The sequence below is a fragment of the Bombina bombina genome, chromosome 3 (assembly GCF_027579735.1).
Source record: "Bombina bombina isolate aBomBom1 chromosome 3, aBomBom1.pri, whole genome shotgun sequence".
In the NCBI taxonomy this organism is placed as follows: Eukaryota; Metazoa; Chordata; class Amphibia; order Anura; family Bombinatoridae; genus Bombina; species Bombina bombina.
In genome coordinates this window covers 1,261,616,871-1,261,638,858 of record NC_069501.1, presented here as the reverse complement: position 1 = coordinate 1,261,638,858, position 21,988 = coordinate 1,261,616,871, and the positions used below count along the sequence as shown (strand labels likewise).

At 35.5% G+C, this 21,988-nt stretch overlaps 1 protein-coding gene across 1 annotated transcript in view; it reads left to right on the top strand.

Moving 5' to 3' along the window:
- The window catches only part of LOC128652715 (vomeronasal type-2 receptor 26-like), a 49,304-nt gene extending 28,229 nt beyond the window's left edge, over window positions 1-21,075 (top strand). Inside the window, exon 2 of the mRNA XM_053705646.1 lies at window positions 20,177-21,075. Coding sequence (XP_053561621.1) covers window positions 20,177-21,075 — 899 coding nt within the window. The remainder of the gene's footprint in view (window positions 1-20,176) is intronic.
- The last annotated feature ends 913 nt before the right edge of the window (window positions 21,076-21,988 follow it).

The following is a 21,988-nucleotide window of genomic DNA, read 5'->3' as shown; positions in this document are numbered from 1 at the left end:
TTAATATTTATTTTACAGGCAACTTTGTAATTATTTTAACCAGGTACAATAGCTATTAAATAGTTAAGAACTATTTAATAGTTACCTAGTTAAAATAATAACAAAATTACCTGTAAAATAAATCCTAACCTAAGTTACAATTAAACCTAACACTATACTATCATTAAATTAATTAAATAAAATACCTACAATTACCTACAATTAAACCTAACACTGCACTATCAATAAATAAATTAAATACAATTCCTACAAATAACTACAATGAAATAAACTAACTAAAGTACAAAAAATAAAAAAGAACTAAGTTACAAAAAATAAAAAAATATTTACAAACATCAGAAAAATATTACAACAATTTTAAACTAATTACACCTACTCTAAGCCCCCTAATAAAATAACAAAGACCCCCAAAATAAAAAAATGCCCTACCCTATTCTAAATTAATAAAGTTAAAAGCTCTTTTACCTTACCAGCCCTGAACAGGTCCCTTTGCGGGGCATGCCCCAAGAAATTCAGCTCTTTTGCCTGTAAAAAAAAACATACAATACCCCCCCAACATTACAACCCACCACCCACATACCCCTAATCTAACCCAACCCCCCCTTAAATAAACCAAACACTAAGCCCCTGAAGATCTTCCTACCTTGTCTTCACCTCACCAGGTATCACCGATCCGTCCTGGCTCCAAAATCTTCATCCAACCCAAGCGGGGGCTGCCGATCCATCATCCGGTGCTGAAGAGGTCCAGAAGAGGCTCCAAAGTCTTCATCCTATCCGGGAAGAAGAGTAGATCCGGACCGGCAACCATCTTCTTCCAAGCGGCATCTTCTATCTTCATCCGATGACGACCGGCTCCATCCTGAAGACCTCCAGCGCGGATCCGTCCTCTTCTTCCGACGACTTCCCGACGAATGACGGTTCCGATTGGCTGATCCAATCAGCCAATCAGATTGAGCTCGCATTCTATTGGCTGTTCCGATCAGCCAATAGAATGCGAGCTCAATCTGATTGGCTGATTGGATCAGCCAATCGGATTGAACTTGATTCTGATTGGCTGATTCCATCAGCCAATCAGAATATTCCTACCTTAATTCCGATTGGCTGATAGAATCCTATCAGCCAATCGGAATTCGAGGGACGCCATCTTGGATGACGTCCCTTAAAGGAACCGTCATTCGTCGGGAAGTCGTCGGAAGAAGAGGACGGATCCGCGCTGGAGGTCTTCAGGATGGAGCCGGTCGTCATCGGATGAAGATAGAAGATGCCGCTTGGAAGAAGATGGTTGCCGGTCCGGATCTACTCTTCTTCCCGGATAGGATGAAGACTTTGGAGCCTCTTCTGGACCTCTTCAGCACCGGATGATGGATCGCCAGCCCCCGCTTGGGTTGGATGAAGATTTTGGAGCCAGGACGGATCGGTGATACCTGGTGAGGTGAAGACAAGGTAGGAAGATCTTCAGGGGCTTAGTGTTAGGTTTATTTAAGGGGGGTTTGGGTTAGATTAGGGGTATGTGGGTGGTGGGTTGTAATGTTGGGGGGGGGGGTATTGTATGTTTTTTTTTACAGGCAAAGGAGCTGAATTTCTTGGGGCATGCCCCGCAAAGGGCCCTGTTCAGGGCTGGTAAGGTAAAAGAGCTTTGAAATGTAGTAATTTAGAATAGGGTAGGGCATTTTGTTATTTTGGGGGTCTTTGTTATTTTATTAGGGGGCTTAGAGTAGGTGTAATTAGTTTAAAATTGTTGTAATATTTTTCTGATGTTTGTAAATATTTTTTTATTTTTTGTAACTTAGTTCTTTTTTATTTTTTGTACTTTAGTTAGTTTATTTCATTGTAGTTATTTGTAGATATTGTATTTAATTAATGTATTGCTAGTGTAGTGCTAGGTTTTATTGTAGGTAATTGTAGGTATTTTATTTAATTAATTTAATGATAGTATAGTGTTAGGTTTAATTGTAACTTAGGTTAGGATTTATTTTACATGTAATTTTGTAATTATTTTAACTAGGTAACTATTAAATAGTTCTTAACTATTTAATAGCTATTGTACCTGGTTAAAATAATTACAAAGTTGCCTGTAAAATAAATATTAATCCTAAAATAGCTACAATGTAATTATAATTTATATTGTAGCTATATTAGGATTTATTTTACAGGTAAGTATTTAGCTTTAAATAGGAATAATTTATTTAATAAGAGTTAATTAATTTCGTTAGATTTAAATTATATTTAACTTAGGGGGGTGTTAGTGTTAGGGTTAGACTTAGCTTTAGGGGTTAATCCATTTATTATAGTAGCGGTGAGCTCCGGTCGGCAGATTAGGGGTTAATAATTGAAATTCATCTGATTGGATCAGCCAATCGGAACCGTCATTCCCGACGAATGACGGTTCCGATTGGCTGATCCAATCAGCCAATCAGATTGAGCTCGCATTCTATTGGCTGTTCCGATCAGCCAATAGAATGCGAGCTCAATCTGATTGGCTGATTGGATCAGCCAATCGGATTGAACTTGATTCTGATTGGCTGATTCCATCAGCCAATCAGAATATTCCTACCTTAATTCCGATTGGCTGATAGAATCCTATCAGCCAATCGGAATTTGAGGGACGCCATCTTGGATGACGTCCCTTAAAGGAACCGTCATTCGTCGGGAAGTCGTCGGAAAAAGAGGACGGATCCGCGCTGGAGGTCTTCAGGATGGAGCCGGTCGTCATCGGATGAAGATAGAAGATGCCGCTTGGAAGAAGATGGTTGCCGGTCCGGATCTACTCTTCTTCCCGGATAGGATGAAGACTTTGGAGCCTCTTCTGGACCTCTTCAGCACCGGATGATGGATCGCCAGCCCCCGCTTGGGTTGGATGAAGATTTTGGAGCCAGGACGGATCGGTGATACCTGGTGAGGTGAAGACAAGGTAGGAAGATCTTCAGGGGCTTAGTGTTAGGTTTATTTAAGGGGGGTTTGGGTTAGATTAGGGGTATGTGGGTGGTGGGTTGTAATGTTGGGGGGGGTATTGTATGTTTTTTTTTACAGGCAAAAGAGCTGAATTTCTTGGGGCATGCCCCGCAAAGGGCCCTGTTCAGGGCTGGTAAGGTAAAAGAGCTTTGAAATGTAGTAATTTAGAATAGGGTAGGGCATTTTGTTATTTTGGGGGTCTTTGTTATTTTATTAGGGGGCTTAGAGTAGGTGTAATTAGTTTAAAATTGTTGTAATATTTTTCTGATGTTTGTAAATATTTTTTTATTTTTTGTAACTTAGTTCTTTTTTATTTTTTGTACTTTAGTTAGTTTATTTCATTGTAGTTATTTGTAGATATTGTATTTAATTAATGTATTGCTAGTGTAGTGTTAGGTTTTATTGTAGGTAATTGTAGGTATTTTATTTAATTAATTTAATGATAGTATAGTGTTAGGTTTAATTGTAACTTAGGTTAGGATTTATTTTACATGTAATTTTGTAATTATTTTAACTAGGTAACTATTAAATAGTTCTTAACTATTTAATAGCTATTGTACCTGGTTAAAATAATTACAAAGTTGCCTGTAAAATAAATATTAATCCTAAAATAGCTACAATGTAATTATAATTTATATTGTAGCTATATTAGGATTTATTTTACAGGTAAGTATTTAGCTTTAAATAGGAATAATTTATTTAATAAGAGTTAATTAATTTTGTTAGATTTAAATTATATTTAATTTAGGGGGGTGTTAGTGTTAGGGTTAGACTTAGCTTTAGGGGTTAATCCATTTATTATAGTAGCGGTGAGCTCCGGTCGGCAGATTAGGGGTTAATAATTGAAGTTAGGTGTCGGCGATGTTAGGGAGGGCAGATTAGGGGTTAATACTATTTATTATAGGGTTAGTGAGGCGGATTAGGGGTTAATAACTTTATTATAATAGCGGTGCGGTCCGCTCGGCAGATTAGGGGTTAATAAGTGTAGGCAGGTGGAGGCGACGTTGAGGGGGGCAGATTAGGGGTTAATAAATATAATATAGGGGTCGACGGTGTTAGGGGCAGCAGATTAGGGGTACATAAGGATAACGTAGGTGGCGGCGCTTTGCGGTCGGCAGATAAGGGGTTGATAAGTGTAGGTAGCTGGCGGCGACGTTGTGGGGGGCAGATTAGGGGTTAATAAATATAATATAGGGGTCAGCGGTGTTAGGGGCAGCAGATTAGGGGTACATAAGGATAACGTAGTTTGTGGTCGGCAGATTAGGGGTTAAAAAAATTTAATCGAGTGGCGGCAATGTGGGGGGACCTCGGTTTAGGGGTACATAGGTAGTTTATGTGTGTTAGTGTACTTTAGAGTACAGTAGTTAAGAGCTTTATAAACCGGCGTTAGCCCAGAAAGCTCTTAACTCCTGCTTTTTTTCTGCGGCTGGAGTTTTGTCGTTAGATGTCTAACGCTCACTTCAGAAACGACTCTAAATACCGGAGTTAGAAAGATCCCATTGAAAAGATAGGATACGCAATTGATGTAAGGGGATCTGCGGTATGGAAAAGTCACGGCTAAAAAGTGAGCGTTAGACCCTATTTTCAGTGACTCCAAATACCGGCGGTAGCCTAAAACCAGGTTAGGAGCCTCTAACGCTGGTTTTCACGGCTACCGCCAAACTCTAAATCTAGCCGTTAGGTTGTCTTCTTTTAAAACAATATATACATTTGAAGGGTTATTCAGGGATTCCTGACAAATATCGGTGTTGCAATGTAACTATCGCTAATTTAAAAAAAAAAAATGGTTTTGAAATAGCAAAGTGCTACTTGTACTTATTGCCCTATAACTTGCAAAAAAGCAAAGAACATGTAAACATTGTGTATTTCTAAACTCAAAATGTAGAAACTATTTAGCATTGGTATTTTATGGTGGTTGTAGATGTGTAAGAGATTTTGAGGGTCAAAGTTAGAAAAAGTGTGTTTTTTCCCATTTTCCTCATATTTTATATTTTTTATAGTAAATTATAAGATATGATGAAAATAATGGTATATTTAGAAAGTCCATTTAATGGCGAGAAAAACTGTATATAATATGTGTGGGTACAGTAAATGAGTATATAATATGTGTAGGTACAGTACATGAGTATATAATATGTGTGGGTACAGTAAATGAGTATATATGTGTGGGTACAGTAATGAGTATATAATATGTGTGGGTACAGTAAATGAGTATATAATATGTGTGGGTACAGTAATGAGTATATAATATGTGTGGGTACAGTAAATGAGTAAGAGGAAAATTACAGCTAAACACAAACACTGCAGAAATGTAAAAATAGCCTTGGTCCCAGATGGTCAACAAATTGAAAAGTTGTCTGGTCACTAAGGGGTTAAAATTGCTGCTCTTTCCACATCATTAAAGTTCAATTTTGAATTGAGTGCCCCTTTACCAAAGCTAATGTCCTTGGAATAAAAAAAGAAAATGTGGCAAAAAAAAGTGGTATATAGGGGCCGATTTATCAATGCTTCAACTAATAATACGCTGGAATTCTGCATAAAATTAGATGCAAAGTTTATCTGCCGTATTTAACACAGTGACAACATTGTCAAATGTTGAAATTTTTTATGTAATATACACTCCCGCGAGATCAATACAATGTTTTTCCAGCATTTTAGCCTGCCATGTAAGTTTTTATTGACTAAACCCCCTATAATAATAACAGGTAATGCCTGTCTGGCAGCAGCACTAGTAGATATAGGGATACAAATGAAATAAATACATTACATAATATAGCTTCTTGTGATAAATCTGTTTGTACCATGTTTAACGCATGGAATACAATTCCCATTTTCCACTTCGCACCAAATTGGACGCAATACTCAATCTCCTAAACAACCCACAAACTAGTAAAACTTTCCACCACCTTTTATTGGGCAATGCATAATAACGTTATTAATGAAACCAGCCAATCTGATTTCAAGGGATAGTAAACACCAAAAATGTTATTGTTTAAAAAGAAAGACAATACCTTTATTTACCATTCCCCAGTTTTGCATAAACAACACTGTTATAGATATATAATTTTTACCTCTGTAATTACCTTGTATCTAAGCCTCTGCAGACTGCCTCCTTATCTCAGGTATTTTGACAGACTTGCATTTCAGGCATTTCAGGCAATTAGTGCTGACTCTTAAATAACTTCACTTGTATGAGCACAGTGTTATCTTTATGAAACACATGAACTAACACCCTCTAGTTGTTAAAACTATCAAATGCATTTAGATGAAAGGCGGCCTTCAATTGCTTAGAAATTAGCATACAAGCCTACCAAGGTTTAGCTTTCAACTAAGAATAACAAAGTACAAGGCAAATTTGATGATAGTAAATTAGAAAGCTGTTTAAAATTACATGCCCTATCTTAATCATGAAAGTTTAATGTGGACTTTATTATCCCTTTGAATATTAATTTTCTACTATCACTAACGAATCAAATTGCTCTATACTTGTGTCATTGATCACTCATCAGAACTTGTAAGTGTCATTTGTTACATTATGTATTATACTTTGAAAGTATGTAAATGTAAAATTAGTATTAAAGATAAACATTGATGATGACATGAGAACACACAGTGTAATATTTTTGACAATGATTTTAATAATCAAATAATGTTTGATTCAAAATAATCTTAATCTTAAAACTCAAAGGGATAGTTTACCTAATATTAAGCTGCCACAAATCAGATACAGCAGACATTTAAATTGTCTCTTTAATGTCATCCTATTTTCAGTGTTTTTCTTCCTTCTCTGGAATTTAATTTTCATTAAGAAATGTCATCTTAAATGCCAGCCCATTTTTTAACACCTGTGTAAGATTGGTGTTTAAAACTAGACTGCAATCAGGAAGTGATACACAGGTGCAGAAAAAAAACTGGCCCAGCTCTTAAAGTATCCATGGTTTGCAAATAAATACATATGATACCCTTATTACATGTAATATTCACAATTACTCTTGCTCAGAATAATAATATATTTACACTATATACATTTAGTGGTATAAATAAACACAGAGATATGAAAGACAACATTGTTCAGAACAATAAAAAAGTATATATACAGATATGTGCAAAGATATATGTACAAATTCTAGCATTAATAATCATTATACAAAAAGAAAAAAAACATGAGATAGGCCTATCATGATTTCTAGAAATACAAATACACATTCATTAATGTGAAAATATCACATATCAGATTTTTTGTATAAAAAATAAATAGAAAAATAACTTTCTATGATCTATTATTGTTTGTTCAGGTATAAATCTAGCTAATTCTTGGACATTAACAGATAAAAAATAAATGATTAGCTTTAGAGAAATGTGCTTGTTCATGGACAGTAATGAAATTGTATAAATAAAGTTGGAAAAAACAAACAAAACTGCCTTCATTTGATGGACATTCAGAGTAGATAATTTGATAAATTATCTACTTGGATGACTCTTATTTATCAACAGTCCGATGCTAATCTCACCGGACGTGACGCGTGTGTTTTTTACAGACTCGTTGATAAATAAGGCTGTCAAATTTAGGTTTGCGTCAGCAATGTATGGCGAGCGTATAGCCCATCGCAAACATGTTGAGATTGACACCTTAATAAATCAGCCCCATGGTGTTAACACTTGGCTTACTCTAACGGATAACAAATCGGCTAGATTACAAGTTTTGCGTTATGAGCGGCTCGGTACTAACTTGCAAGTTATTTCCACTGCTCACCTCCCTATAGTACTGCTATTACAGGTTTGCAAAAACCCGGCGTTAGCAGGCAATATAACAGCGTTGAGCTCCATTGAGCTCCATACCACACTCAAATACCAGCGCTGCTTTGAGTTGTTTTACGTGCTTATGCATTGGTTCGGATCGATTCAAATTCGGAAGAAATCGAATGAATTTGTTTTGGATTCATTCGGATTCTTTCGGATTCATGAAAAATTCAGTTCGATTCGGTTTGATTTGGTTCGAATCGAATCGGAAATTCGGTCAGTGTTAAGTGGGATGTGCTGTGTATTACACTAGTATATTGTACAATACTAGTGTAATACACATCCATCCGAATCTACCGAATAAATTCGAATCGATTCGGATTTATTCGGTAGATTCGGCACTACCGCAATTCGGAAATACGAATCGATCCGAATCTCCGAATTCGACAAATTCGTCCGAATTTCGATTCGAACCGAATCGAATCGCAAATGCCTACTAAACACCCCTAATCTTCTGCCCCCGACATCGCTGACACCTACATTATACTTATTAACCCCTAATCTGCCGCCCCGACATCACCGCCACCTACATTCCATTTATTAACCCCTAATCTGCTACCCCCTGACATCGCTGACACCTACATTATAATTATTAACCCCTAATCTGCTGCCCCTAACATCGCTGCCACCTACCCACACTTTTTAACCCCTAATCTTTCACCCCCCAATGTCACCACCACTATACTAAAGTTATTAACCACTAAACCTAACCCTAAGTCTAACCCTAACCCTAACACCCACTAACTTGAACATAATTAAAATAAATCTAAATAAAAATTACAATTAATACCTAAATAATTCCTATTTAAAACTAAATAAATACTTACCTGTAAAATAAACCATAAGCTAGCTACAATATAACTAATAGTTACATTGTATATATCTTAGGTTTTATTTCACAGGCAAGTTTGTATTTATTTTAACTAGGTAGACTAGTTAGTAAATAGTTATTAACTATTTACTAACTACCTAGCTAAAATAAATACAAATTTACCTGTAAAATAAAACCTAACCTGTCTTGCACTAGCACCTAACCTTACACAACAATTAAATAAATTGCATCAATTAAATACAATTAACTAAATTACAAAAACAAACACTAAATTACACAAAATAAAAAACAAATGATCAAATATTTAAACTTATTACACCTAATCTAATAGCCCTATCAAAATAAAAAAGCCCCCCCAAAATAGAAAAAACTCCCTAGCAAAAACTAAACTGCCAATAGCCCTTAAAAGGGCATTTAACGGGACATTGCACCAAAGAAATCAGCTCTTTTACCTGTAAAAAAAAAATACAAACAACCCCCCAACAGTAAAACCCACCACCAACACAACCAAACACCCCAAATAAAATCCTATCTAAAAAAACTATGCTCCCCATTGCCCTGAAAAGGGAATTTGGATGGGCATTGACCTTAAAAGGGCATTTAGCTCTTTCCCAGCCCAAACCCTAAGCTAAAAATAAAACCCACCCAATAAACCCTTAAAAAAACCTAACACTAACCCCCGAAGATCTACTTACAGTTTTTGAAGACCGGACATCCATCCTCAATGAAGCCGGGAGAAGTCTTCATCCAAGCGGCAAGAAGCCCTCAACAAACCTGGGGAAGTCTTCATCCAAGCAGCAAGAAGTGGTCCTCCAGGCGGGCAGAAGTCTTCATCCAGACGGCATCTTCTATCTTCATCCTTCTGACGCGGAGCGGCTCCATCTTCAAGACATCCGGCATGGAGCATCCTCTTCATACAGTTCCAGCCGTACACTGAAGGTTCCTTTAAATGACATCATCCAAGATGGCTTCCCTTGAATTCTGATTGTCTAATAGAATTCTATTAGCCAATCGGAATTAAAGGGGAAAAAACAGCCAAAAGAATGCAAGCTCAATCCTATTGGCTGATTGAATCATCCAATAGGATTGAAGCTCAATCCTATTGGCTGATTGCATCAGCCAATAGGATTTTTTCACCTTTAATTCCGATTGTCTTGAAGATGGAGCCGCTCAGCGTTGGAACGATGAAGATAGAAGATGCCGTCTGGATGAAGACTTCTGCCTGCCTCGAGGGCCACTTCTTGCCGCTTGGATAAAGACTTCTCCTGGCTTTGTTGAGGACTTATTGCCTCTTGAATGAAGATTTCTCCTGGCTTCTTTGAGGATGGATGTCCAGTCTTCAAAAACTGTAAGTGGATCTTCGGGGGTTAGTTTTATTTATTTTTTAAGGGTTTATTGGGTGGGTTTTATTTTTAACTTAGGGTTTGGGCTGAAAAAGAGCTAAATGCCCTTTTAAGGGCAATGCCCATCCAAATGCCATTTTCAGGACAATGGGGAGCTTATTTTTTTTAGATTGGATATTTTTTGGGGGGGTTGGTTGTGTGGGTGGTGGGTTTTACTGTTGGGGTTTTTTTGTATTTTTATTTGCAGGTAAAAGAGCTGATTTATTTGGGGCAATGCCCGACAAAAGGCCCTTTTAAGGGCTATTGGCAGTTTAGTTTAGGCTAGGTTTTTTTTTATTTTGGGGGGGCTTTTTTTATTTTGATAGGGCTATTAGATTAGGTGTAATTAGTGTAAATATTTGATAATTTCTTGTTTATTTTGTGTAATTTAGTGTTGTTTGTTTTTGTAATTTAGTTAATTGTATTTAATTAATGTAATTTATTTAATTGTAGTGTAAGGTTAGGTATTAGTGTAAGACAGGTTAGGTTTTATTTTACAGGTAAATTTGTATTTATTTTAACTAGGTAGCTAGTAAATAGTTAATAATTATTTAGGAACTAGTTTACCTAGTTAAAAGCAATACAAATTTAGCTGTGAAATAAAAATAAAACCTAAGCTAGCTACAATGTAACTATTACACTAAATATACAAATGATTCACAAAATAAAAATAAGATGATATAAATGTGAAAAAGAAAAATGTGAACTAAAAGTTCATTGATTGGTTAGAAGGATGTATTTACTCCTGAGGAGGTGTTCTGCAATCAATGTCTTCAAATTTGTCCTCAAATAATGTAATAGAAGAAAAAACACAACATAGTGTAATTCTGTAGCCCACTTGGAATGGATGATAAAGTACGGACAAATGATTACTCACATTTGGAGGAGCCAATCCAGGTTCAGGATAATGCGCACACCTACTTTATACTGGTAGGCAAACAGTATCTCACACGAAAGTAGTAAAAAAGTAATATTTATTAAAACTCATAAAAACGTCACAAATGCAAAATTGACACCAAACAGTGAGGGTTTCTGAATGACAATACAGTGGTTATCACTCAAAGGAGAAAACCTGTGAGCCAGATGGAGACGGATGGAGAGCAGAAACTTAACCGCTGACCAAACACAGACTGATACCAGCAAGGAATTGCTCCACCTATGGCGACACAAGCAATTGATAGATGCAGTAGTGAGATAAAAAGTTCTAACAGTTCCGATGTACGTTTCGCTTTGCAGCTTTGTCAAGGAATGGAGTGCGCATGTCCGTAATGTCTTTTATACCCCAGATTGCCATCAAACCGGAAGTATTAAGTATGTAGTCTGCCATTTTGGAAGATAGCAAATTGCCAATATATGTAGATGTTAAATTCATAATATCGCCAATATATGGATGAAGAAGTTGAGGACATAATAACAATGTAACATTTCATCACAAGTAAAAACAAAGTATAACTGAGACTTATACAGTAGCATAATATCTCTGATGCAATCATGTATCCGTGTTTCACAGCAGTACAATTTTAATGTCTTAACATAAAATGAACAATTAGAGATAAAAGTGAGTATACATATAGATTACTTGGGGATTGTTTTCAACTAGAAGTGCTCTTTATACATTCAGTGATTTACATATTGTTATTATTAATATTATAAAAAATGATGCACTTCAAAATCCTTATTCAGTCCGTTAGGTATGAAACTATCCATAATATGGATCCATTTCATCTCCATCCATCCCAATGTGTTTTGTGTATCACCTCCTCTCCAACTAGACTCTATCTTTCTAATACCTAGGAATTCTAAATCTTTTACTTTCCTGTTGTGTTTCCTTTCAAAATGTGCCGAAACAGTGTGATTTGCAAATCCTTTTTCAATGCTGTATATGTGTTCACTGAGTCTAGTTTTTAATAATCTTGAGGTACGTCCTATATATATCAGGTCACAAGAACAACGTAATAAATAAATCACATTTTTACTGTTACATGTGATAAATTGTTCAAAATCATAGCTTTTTTTACCATCTTTTGAATAAAATTAATTACATAATCTAGATGCTGGTTTCATTTGTCTACATGCATTGCAGAATTGACACCTTCTGAAGCCCATCTCTGATGGAAGGAGCCAATTTTTCGTTGATTGTTTTTCATTAAAACTCCTAGGCATATTAGAAAGTTGTACCTTAAGATTAGGAACTTTTTTTAACATTATGTTTGGGCCATCCCCTAAGAGATTTGAAAGCCCTGAATCTCGAGAGAGGATGCCCCAATGTTTTTGAATAATTTCTCTTAGTTCCTTACTTTGTGTGCTGTGCTGAAATACTAGCATATTTGCTAGTTTATCATTATTATAATGTGTTGATACCTTATTTTTATTTTTATATTGTAGTAATTCCATTCTATCTGCGTCCATCACTTCTTGTATCTTATCATCCAATAATTTTTTTGAATAATTTTTTTCTAGGAATCGGTTCTTTAAAATTTGAGACTGTTCTTGAAATATGGCTTTATCTTTACAGTTACGTCTCAACAGGACAAATTGACCTTTAGGTATATTAGTCAACCAGTTTCTCTGATGGCAGCTGTTCAGATTAATATAATTGTTAACAATTATGTTATTTCAAGAACAGTCTCAAATTTTAAAGAATCGATTACTAGAAAAAAATTATTAAAAAAAAAAATTCTTGGATGATAAGATACAAGAAGTGACGGACGCAGATAGAATGGAATTACTACAATATAAAAATAAAAATAAGGTATCAACACATTATAACACATTATAATAATGATAAACTAGCAAATATGTAATCTTAAGGTACAACTTTCTAATATACCTAGGAGTTTAAATGAAAAACAATCAATGAAAAAGTGGCAGCTTCCATCAGAGATGGGCTTCCGAAGGTTTAAATTCTGCAATGTAGACAAATGAAACCAGCATCTAGATTATGTAATACATTTTATTCAAAAGATGGTAAAAAAAGCTATGATATTGACCAATTTATCACATGTAACAGTAAAAATGTGATTTATTTATTACGTTGTTCTTGTGACCTGATTTATATATATAGAACTTACCTCAAGATTATTAAAAACTAGATTCAGTGAACACATATACAACATTGAAAAAGGATTTGCAAACCACACTGTTTCGGCACATTTTGAAAGGAAACACAACAGGAAAGTAAAAGATTTAGAATTCCTAGGTATTAGAAAGATAGAGTCTAGTTGGAACGGAGATGAAATGGATCCATATTATGGAGAGTTTCATACCCAACGGACTGAATAATGATTTGCATAATCTTTTTATAATATAAATAATAACAATATGTCAATTACTGAATTTATAAAGAGCACTTCTAGTCGAAAACAATCCCCATGTAATCTATATGTATACTCACTTTTATCTCTAATTGTTCATTTTATGTTAAGACATTAAAATTGTACTGCTGTGAAACACGGATACATGATTGCATCAGAGATTTTATGCTACAATATAAGTCTCAGTTATACTTTGTTTTTACTTGTGATGAAATGTTACATTGTTATTATTTCCTCAACTTCTTCATCCATATATTGGCGATATTATGAATGTAACATCTACATATATTGGCATTTTGCTCTCTTCCAAAATGGCGGACTACACACTTAATACTTCCGGTTTGATGGCAAGCTGGGGTATAAAAGACATTACGGACATGTGCACTCCATTCCTTGACAAAGCTGCAAAGTGAACCGTATGTCGGAACTGTTAGAACTTTTTATCTCACTACTGCATCTATCAATTGCTTTTGTTGCCAGGGGGGGAGCAATGTCTTGCTGGTATCAGCCTGTGTTTGGTCAGCGGTTAAGTTTCTGCTCTCCAGTCTCCATCCGCATCCATCCAGCTCACAGGTTTTCTCCTTTTAGTGATAACCACTGTATTGTCATTCAGAAACCCTCACTGATTTAATAAATATTACTGGTATTTGAGTGTGGTATGGAGCTCAATGGAGCTCAACGCTGTTATATTGCCTGCTAACGCCGGGTTTTTGCAAACCTGTAATAGCAGTACTATAGGGAGGTGAGCAGTGGAAATAACTTGCAAGTTAGTACCGAGCTGCTCATAACGCAAAACTTGTAATCTAGCCGATTTGTTATCCGTTAGAGTAAGCCAAGTGTTAACACCATGGGGCTGATTTATTAAGGTGTCAATCTCAACATGTTTGCGATGGGCTATAAGATCTACTTACAGTGAGGGTTTCTGAATGACATCCATCCTCAATGAAGCCGGGAGAAGTCTTCATCCAAGCGGCAAGAAGCCCTCAACAAACCTGGGGAAGTCTTCATCCAAGCAGCAAGAAGTGGTCCTCCAGGCGGGCAGAAGTCTTCATCCAGACGGCATCTTCTATCTTCATCCTTCTGACGCGGAGCGGCTCCATCTTCAAGACATCCGGCATGGAGCATCCTCTTCATACAGTTCCAGCCGTACACTGAAGGTTCCTTTAAATGACATCATCCAAGATGGCTTCCCTTGAATTCTGATTGTCTAATAGAATTCTATTAGCCAATCGGAATTAAAGGGGAAAAAACAGCCAAAAGAATGCAAGCTCAATCCTATTGGCTGATTGAATCATCCAATAGGATTGAAGCTCAATCCTATTGGCTGATTGCATCAGCCAACAGGATTTTTTCACCTTTAATTCCGATTGTCTTGAAGATGGAGCCGCTCAGCGTTGGAACGATGAAGATAGAAGATGCCGTCTGGATGAAGACTTCTGCCTGCCTCGAGGGCCACTTCTTGCCGCTTGGATAAAGACTTCTCCTGGCTTTGTTGAGGACTTATTGCCTCTTGAATGAAGATTTCTCCTGGCTTCTTTGAGGATGGATGTCCAGTCTTCAAAAACTGTAAGTGGATCTTCGGGGGTTAGTTTTAGTTTTCTTTAAGGGTTTATTGGGTGGGTTTTATTTTTAACTTAGGGTTTGGGCTGAAAAAGAGCTAAATGCCCTTTTAAGGGCAATGCCCATCCAAATGCCATTTTCAGGACAATGGGGAGCTTATTTTTTTTAGATTGGATATTTTTTGGGGGGGTTGGTTGTGTGGGTGGTGGGTTTTACTGTTGGGGTTTTTTTGTATTTTTATTTGCAGGTAAAAGAGCTGATTTATTTGGGGCAATGCCCGACAAAAGGCCCTTTTAAGGGCTATTGGCAGTTTAGTTTAGGCTAGGTTTTTTTTATTTTGGGGGGCTTTTTTTATTTTGATAGGGCTATTAGATTAGGTGTAATTAGTGTAAATACTTGATAATTTCTTGTTTATTTTGTGTAATTTAGTGTTGTTTGTTTTTGTAATTTAGTTAATTGTATTTAATTAATGTAATTTATTTAATTGTAGTGTAAGGTTAGGTATTAGTGTAAGACAGGTTAGGTTTTATTTTACAGGTAAATTTGTATTTATTTTAACTAGGTAGCTAGTAAATAGTTAATAATTATTTAGGAACTAGTTTACCTAGTTAAAAGCAATACAAATTTAGCTGTGAAATAAAAATAAAACCTAAGCTAGCTACAATGTAACTATTACACTAAATATACAAATGATTCACAAAATAAAAATAAGATGATATAAATGTGAAAAAGAAAAATGTGAACTAAAAGTTCATTGATTGGTTAGAAGGATATATTTACTCCTGAGGAGGTGTTCTGCAATCAATGTCTTCAAATTTGTCCTCAAATAATGTAATAGAAGAAAAAACACAACATAGTGTAATTCTGTAGCCCACTTGGAATGGATGATAAAGTACGGACAAATGATTACTCACATTTGGAGGAGCCAATCCAGGTTCAGGATAATGCGCACACCTACTTTATACTGGTAGGCAAACAGTATCTCACACGAAAGTAGTAAAAAAGTAATATTTATTAAAACTCATAAAAACGTCACAAATGCAAAATTGACACCAAACAGTGAGGGTTTCTGAATGACAATACAGTGGTTATCACTCAAAGGAGAAAACCTGTGAGCCAGATGAAGAAGGATGGAGAGCAGAAACTTAACCGCTGACCAAACACAGACTGATACCAGCAAGGAATTGCTCCACCTATGGCGACACAAGCAATTGATAGACGCAGTAGTGAGATAAAAAGTTCTAACAGTTCCGACGTACGTTTCGCTTTGCAGCTTTATCAAGGAATGGAGTGCGCATGTCCGTAATGTCTTTTATACCCCAGCTTGCCATCAAACCGGAAGTATTAAGTATGTAGTCTGCCATTTTGGAAGATAGCAAATTGCCAATATATGTAGATGTTAAATTCATAATATCGCCAATATATGGATGAAGAAGTTGAGGACATAATAACAATGTAACATTTCATCACAAGTAAAAACAAAGTATAACTGAGACTTATACAGTAGCATAATATCTCTGATGCAATCATGTATCCGTGTTTCACAGCAGTACAATTTTAATGTCTTAACATAAAATGAACAATTAGAGATAAAAGTGAGTATACATATAGATTACTTGGGGATTGTTTTCAACTAGAAGTGCTCTTTATACATTCAGTGATTTACATATTGTTATTATTAATATTATAAAAAATGATGCACTTCAAAATCCTTATTCAGTCCGTTAGGTATGAAACTATCCATAATATGGATCCATTTCATCTCCATCCATCCCAATGTGTTTTGTGTATCACCTCCTCTCCAACTAGACTCTATCTTTCTAATACCTAGGAATTCTAAATCTTTTACTTTCCTGTTGTGTTTCCTTTCAAAATGTGCCGAAACAGTGTGATTTGCAAATCCTTTTTCAATGCTGTATATGTGTTCACTGAGTCTAGTTTTTAATAATCTTGAGGTACGTCCTATATATATCAGGTCACAAGAACAACGTAATAAATAAATCACATTTTTACTGTTACATGTGATAAATTGTTCAAAATCATAGCTTTTTTTACCATCTTTTGAATAAAATTAATTACATAATCTAGATGCTGGTTTCATTTGTCTACATGCATTGCAGAATTGACACCTTCTGAAGCCCATCTCTGATGGAAGGAGCCAATTTTTCGTTGATTGTTTTTCATTAAAACTCCTAGGCATATTAGAAAGTTGTACCTTAAGATTAGGAACTTTTTTTAACATTATGTTTGGGCCATCCCCTAAGAGATTTGAAAGCCCTGAATCTCGAGAGAGGATGCCCCAATGTTTTTGAATAATTTCTCTTAGTTCCTTACTTTGTGTGCTGTGCTGAAATACTAGCATATTTGCTAGTTTATCATTATTATAATGTGTTGATACCTTATTTTTATTTTTATATTGTAGTAATTCCATTCTATCTGCGTCCATCACTTCTTGTATCTTATCATCCAATAATTTTTTTGAATAATTTTTTTCTAGGAACCGGTTCTTTAAAATTTGAGACTGTTCTTGAAATATGGCTTTATCTTTACAGTTACGTCTCAACAGGACAAATTGACCTTTAGGTATATTAGTCAACCAGTTTCTCTGATGGCAGCTGTTCAGATTAATATAATTGTTAACAATTATGTTATTTCAAGAACAGTCTCAAATTTTAAAGAATCGATTACTAGAAAAAAATTATTAAAAAAAAAAATTCTTGGATGATAAGATACAAGAAGTGACGGACGCAGATAGAATGGAATTACTACAATATAAAAATAAAAATAAGGTATCAACACATTATAACACATTATAATAATGATAAACTAGCAAATATGTAATCTTAAGGTACAACTTTCTAATATACCTAGGAGTTTAAATGAAAAACAATCAATGAAAAAGTGGCAGCTTCCATCAGAGATGGGCTTCCGAAGGTTTCAATTCTGCAATGTAGACAAATGAAACCAGCATCTAGATTATGTAATACATTTTATTCAAAAGATGGTAAAAAAAGCTATGATATTGACCAATTTATCACATGTAACAGTAAAAATGTGATTTATTTATTACGTTGTTCTTGTGACCTGATTTATATATATAGAACTTACCTCAGGATTATTAAAAACTAGACTCAGTGAACACATATACAACATTGAAAAAGGATTTGCAAACCACACTGTTTCGGCACATTTTGAAAGGAAACACAACAGGAAAGTAAAAGATTTAGAATTCCTAGGTATTAGAAAGATAGAGTCTAGTTGGAACGGAGATGAAATGGATCCATATTATGGAGAGTTTCATACCCAACGGACTGAATAATGATTTGCATAATCTTTTTATAATATAAATAATAACAATATGTCAATTACTGAATTTATAAAGAGCACTTCTAGTCGAAAACAATCCCCATGTAATCTATATGTATACTCACTTTTATCTCTAATTGTTCATTTTATGTTAAGACATTAAAATTGTACTGCTGTGAAACACGGATACATGATTGCATCAGAGATTTTATGCTACAATATAAGTCTCAGTTATACTTTGTTTTTACTTGTGATGAAATGTTACATTGTTATTATTTCCTCAACTTCTTCATCCATATATTGGCGATATTATGAATGTAACATCTACATATATTGGCATTTTGCTCTCTTCCAAAATGGCGGACTACACACTTAATACTTCCGGTTTGATGGCAAGCTGGGGTATAAAAGACATTACGGACATGCGCACTCCATTCCTTGACAAAGCTGCAAAGTGAACCGTATGTCGGAACTGTTAGAACTTTTTATCTCACTACTGCATCTATCAATTGCTTTTGTTGCCAGGGGGGGAGCAATGTCTTGCTGGTATCAGCCTGTGTTTGGTCAGCGGTTAAGTTTCTGCTCTCCAGTCTCCATCCGCATCCATCCGGCTCACAGGTTTTCTCCTTTTAGTGATAACCACTGTATTGTCATTCAGAAACCCTCACTGATTTAATAAATATTACTTTTTTACTACTTTCGTATGAGATACTGTTTGCCTACCAGTATAAAGTAGGTGTGCGCATTATCCTGAGCCTGGACTGGCTCCACCAAATGTGAGTAATCATTTGTCCGTACTTTACCATCCATTCCAAGTGGGCTACAGAATTACACTATGTTGTGTTTTTTCTTCTATTACTTTATTTGAGGACGAATTTGAAGACATCGATTGCAGAACACCTCCTCAGGAGTGAATATATCCTTCTAACCAATCAATAAACTTTAAGTTCACATTTTTCTTTTTCACATTTATATCACAATGCAACTATTAGATATATTGTAGCTAGCTTAGGGTTTATTTTATAGAAAAGTATTTAGTTTTAAATAGGAATTATTTAGTTAAGGATAGTAATTTGCATTTAGATTTATTTTAATTATATTAAAGTTAATAACAGTAATGTAGGTTGCGGATATGTTAGGGATACACTTAGGGTTAGGTTTAGGGGTTTATAACTTTAGTATAGTGGCAGCGATTTTGGGGGCAGCAGATTAGGCATTAATAACAGTAATGTAGATTGCAGATATGTTAGGAACAGCAGATTAGGGGTTAATAATATTTAACTAGTGTTTGCAATGCAGGATTACAGCGGTTTAGGGGTTAATATGTTTATTCTAGTGGCGGCAATGTCGGGAGTGCCAGATTAGGGGGTTAATAATTTATTAACATTTTAGTGTTTGCAATGCGGGAGGGCCTCAGTTTAGGGGTCAATAGGTAGTTTATGGGTGTTAGTGTACTTTTTAGCACTTTAGTTATGGGATTTGTAACATAAAACCCATAACTACTGTCTTTCAGTTTACGGTACAGATCTTGTAGTTATGGGCTGTACTGCTGTGGAAGTCCCATTGAAAAAGGACTTTTTAAAAGCTGAGGTAGTTATGTTGCGGTAGTGAAAAAGCAGTGTCATGAAGCTTTTTCACTCATAACGTTAAACTCCTAGTCTAGCCGAATATTTGCTGCCATGATAACTACTGAGAGATAGTAGGAAAGAACGTATAAGAGAACTGAATGATGAGGAAATAATAGCAAAAAACAGGAAAAATGTATTATAAAAAATTAAAAAGGAGTTAAGAAAATAGATGGTAAAAGTCAGTTTAATAGTAACATTTTCATCCAATAAATACAGTTCCTGCTGCCATAGAAAATTTTGAGAGATGATCCAAAAAAAATAAGAAATACAAATAATCCTTCTGAAATATATTACATTAAAGCCAAAATGAAATTAGCAACACAAGTAAAACTTAGAGACTCCCTTTTAAACTTAGAGACTACCTTTTAAATGTAATAAACATGGTGCTCTTTATTATTACAGATGCAGAAACCTGTATAAAATGTCCAGAAGATCGATGGACAAATGATAAGAGAACTCTGTGCATCCTAAAGACAGTGGAATTCCTTTCATTTGAGGACACATTAGGGGAAGTCCTCAGTTCAGTCTCCATCTTCTCCTGTATTGTCACTGTTGCTATTCTTACTATTTTCATAAAGCATCACACAACTCCTGTAGTAAAAGCCAACAACCAGAACCTCAGCTACACCCTCCTCCTCTCCCTCATGTTGTCCTTCCTCTGCTCCTTACTGTTCATTGGACGTCCAGTGGAGGTGACCTGCCTACTCAGACAAGCTGCCTTTGGAATCATTTTTGCTATTTCTATCTCTTCTGTGCTGGCAAAATCAGTCACTGTTGCCATCGCCTTCAATGCCACTAAACCTGGAAGCAAGATAAAGAAGTGGATGGGATCCCGAGTGTCCATCTGTCTGGCTATTGTCTGCTCTCAAGGGCAGGTTGTGATCTGCATGCTGTGGTTGGCTCTTTACCCACCATATCCAGACTTTGACACACAGTCTTACATTGGGAAAATAATATTACAGTGTAACGAGGGCTCTCTCACTGCATTCTACCTCGTGATAGGCTACATAGGATTCCTTTCTACAGTCAGTTTCATTGTGGCTTTCATGGTTAGGAAGTTACCTGCCAATTTCAATGAGGCCCAGATGATCACATTCAGCATGCTGGTGTTCTGCAGTGTTTGGATCTCTTTCATCCCAGCGTACCTGAGCACCAAGGGCAAATACGTGGTAGCCGTAGAGATATTTGCTATCCTGGCCTCTAGTGCAGGACTGCTGGGCTGTATATTCATTCCCAAGTGCTACATTATATTATTTAGACCTGAACTGAACAACAGGGTATATATGCTAAGTAAACATTGATTTGTAGATCTTTTTTGTAGCTGGAATATTGAACATATACTTGTTGTCATCTAATTTTTGTATGCTAATAGGAAGACATATGTTTGCAATGTTTTGACATTGAAATGTTTATTGAGTAGTAAAATAAAACAAATAAATAGAATAATTTTCTGTTAACTATCATATCAACATTGAGAAGCAATTTGTATTGAGTAAACATATTTATCAAAACATTTTATGCCTAATCATTTTGTAGTTACCTTTGTCATTATATATACTGTCATGTAATCAGCACTTTCCAGCATAGAAGAGGTTAACTTTCTTGTGACTTAACTTAGAAATCCTCTCAGAAAACAGACACAAATATTTTGTATGGCCTCTGAAGCTTGGAGGTGCAGCTCACTAACCCTGAGTTAAATGTTAAAGGTTTGTGTGAACGAAAGCTGATGCATGCTAATTGCAACTAATTGCAACTGCGATAACTTCTTCTCCACATAGACTTCATTGCAAAACTGGTAAAAATAACTTAAACGTATCACTCGCATGCTAACCCAAGAGGAGTTAAACCTACAGCACTAACCCAAAGGTAGTTATGAATATTTTAAATTAAAATGTTTTTCATGTAGAAGAAAAAGTTAGATTTACTTATTATAGATATGATATTTTTTGTAATGTATATATCTATATACAGGGCTTCATAGTTCCAGTGGTCTACTAGTACTGGGCGACTTAGAAATTGCAGCAGACAACTTACTTTTTGTCATCTTTAACATTGAGTGGACTAGTAACTTTTTCCTTCTAGCCTAAAAGCCTAGTAGTTTTTAACCCCTGACTAGTAAACCATAGTGATATATTCTATCCGTCTATATGTATATATCTTTATCCATCTATCTATCTATCATATATCTATCTATACAAACATCTATTTATCATG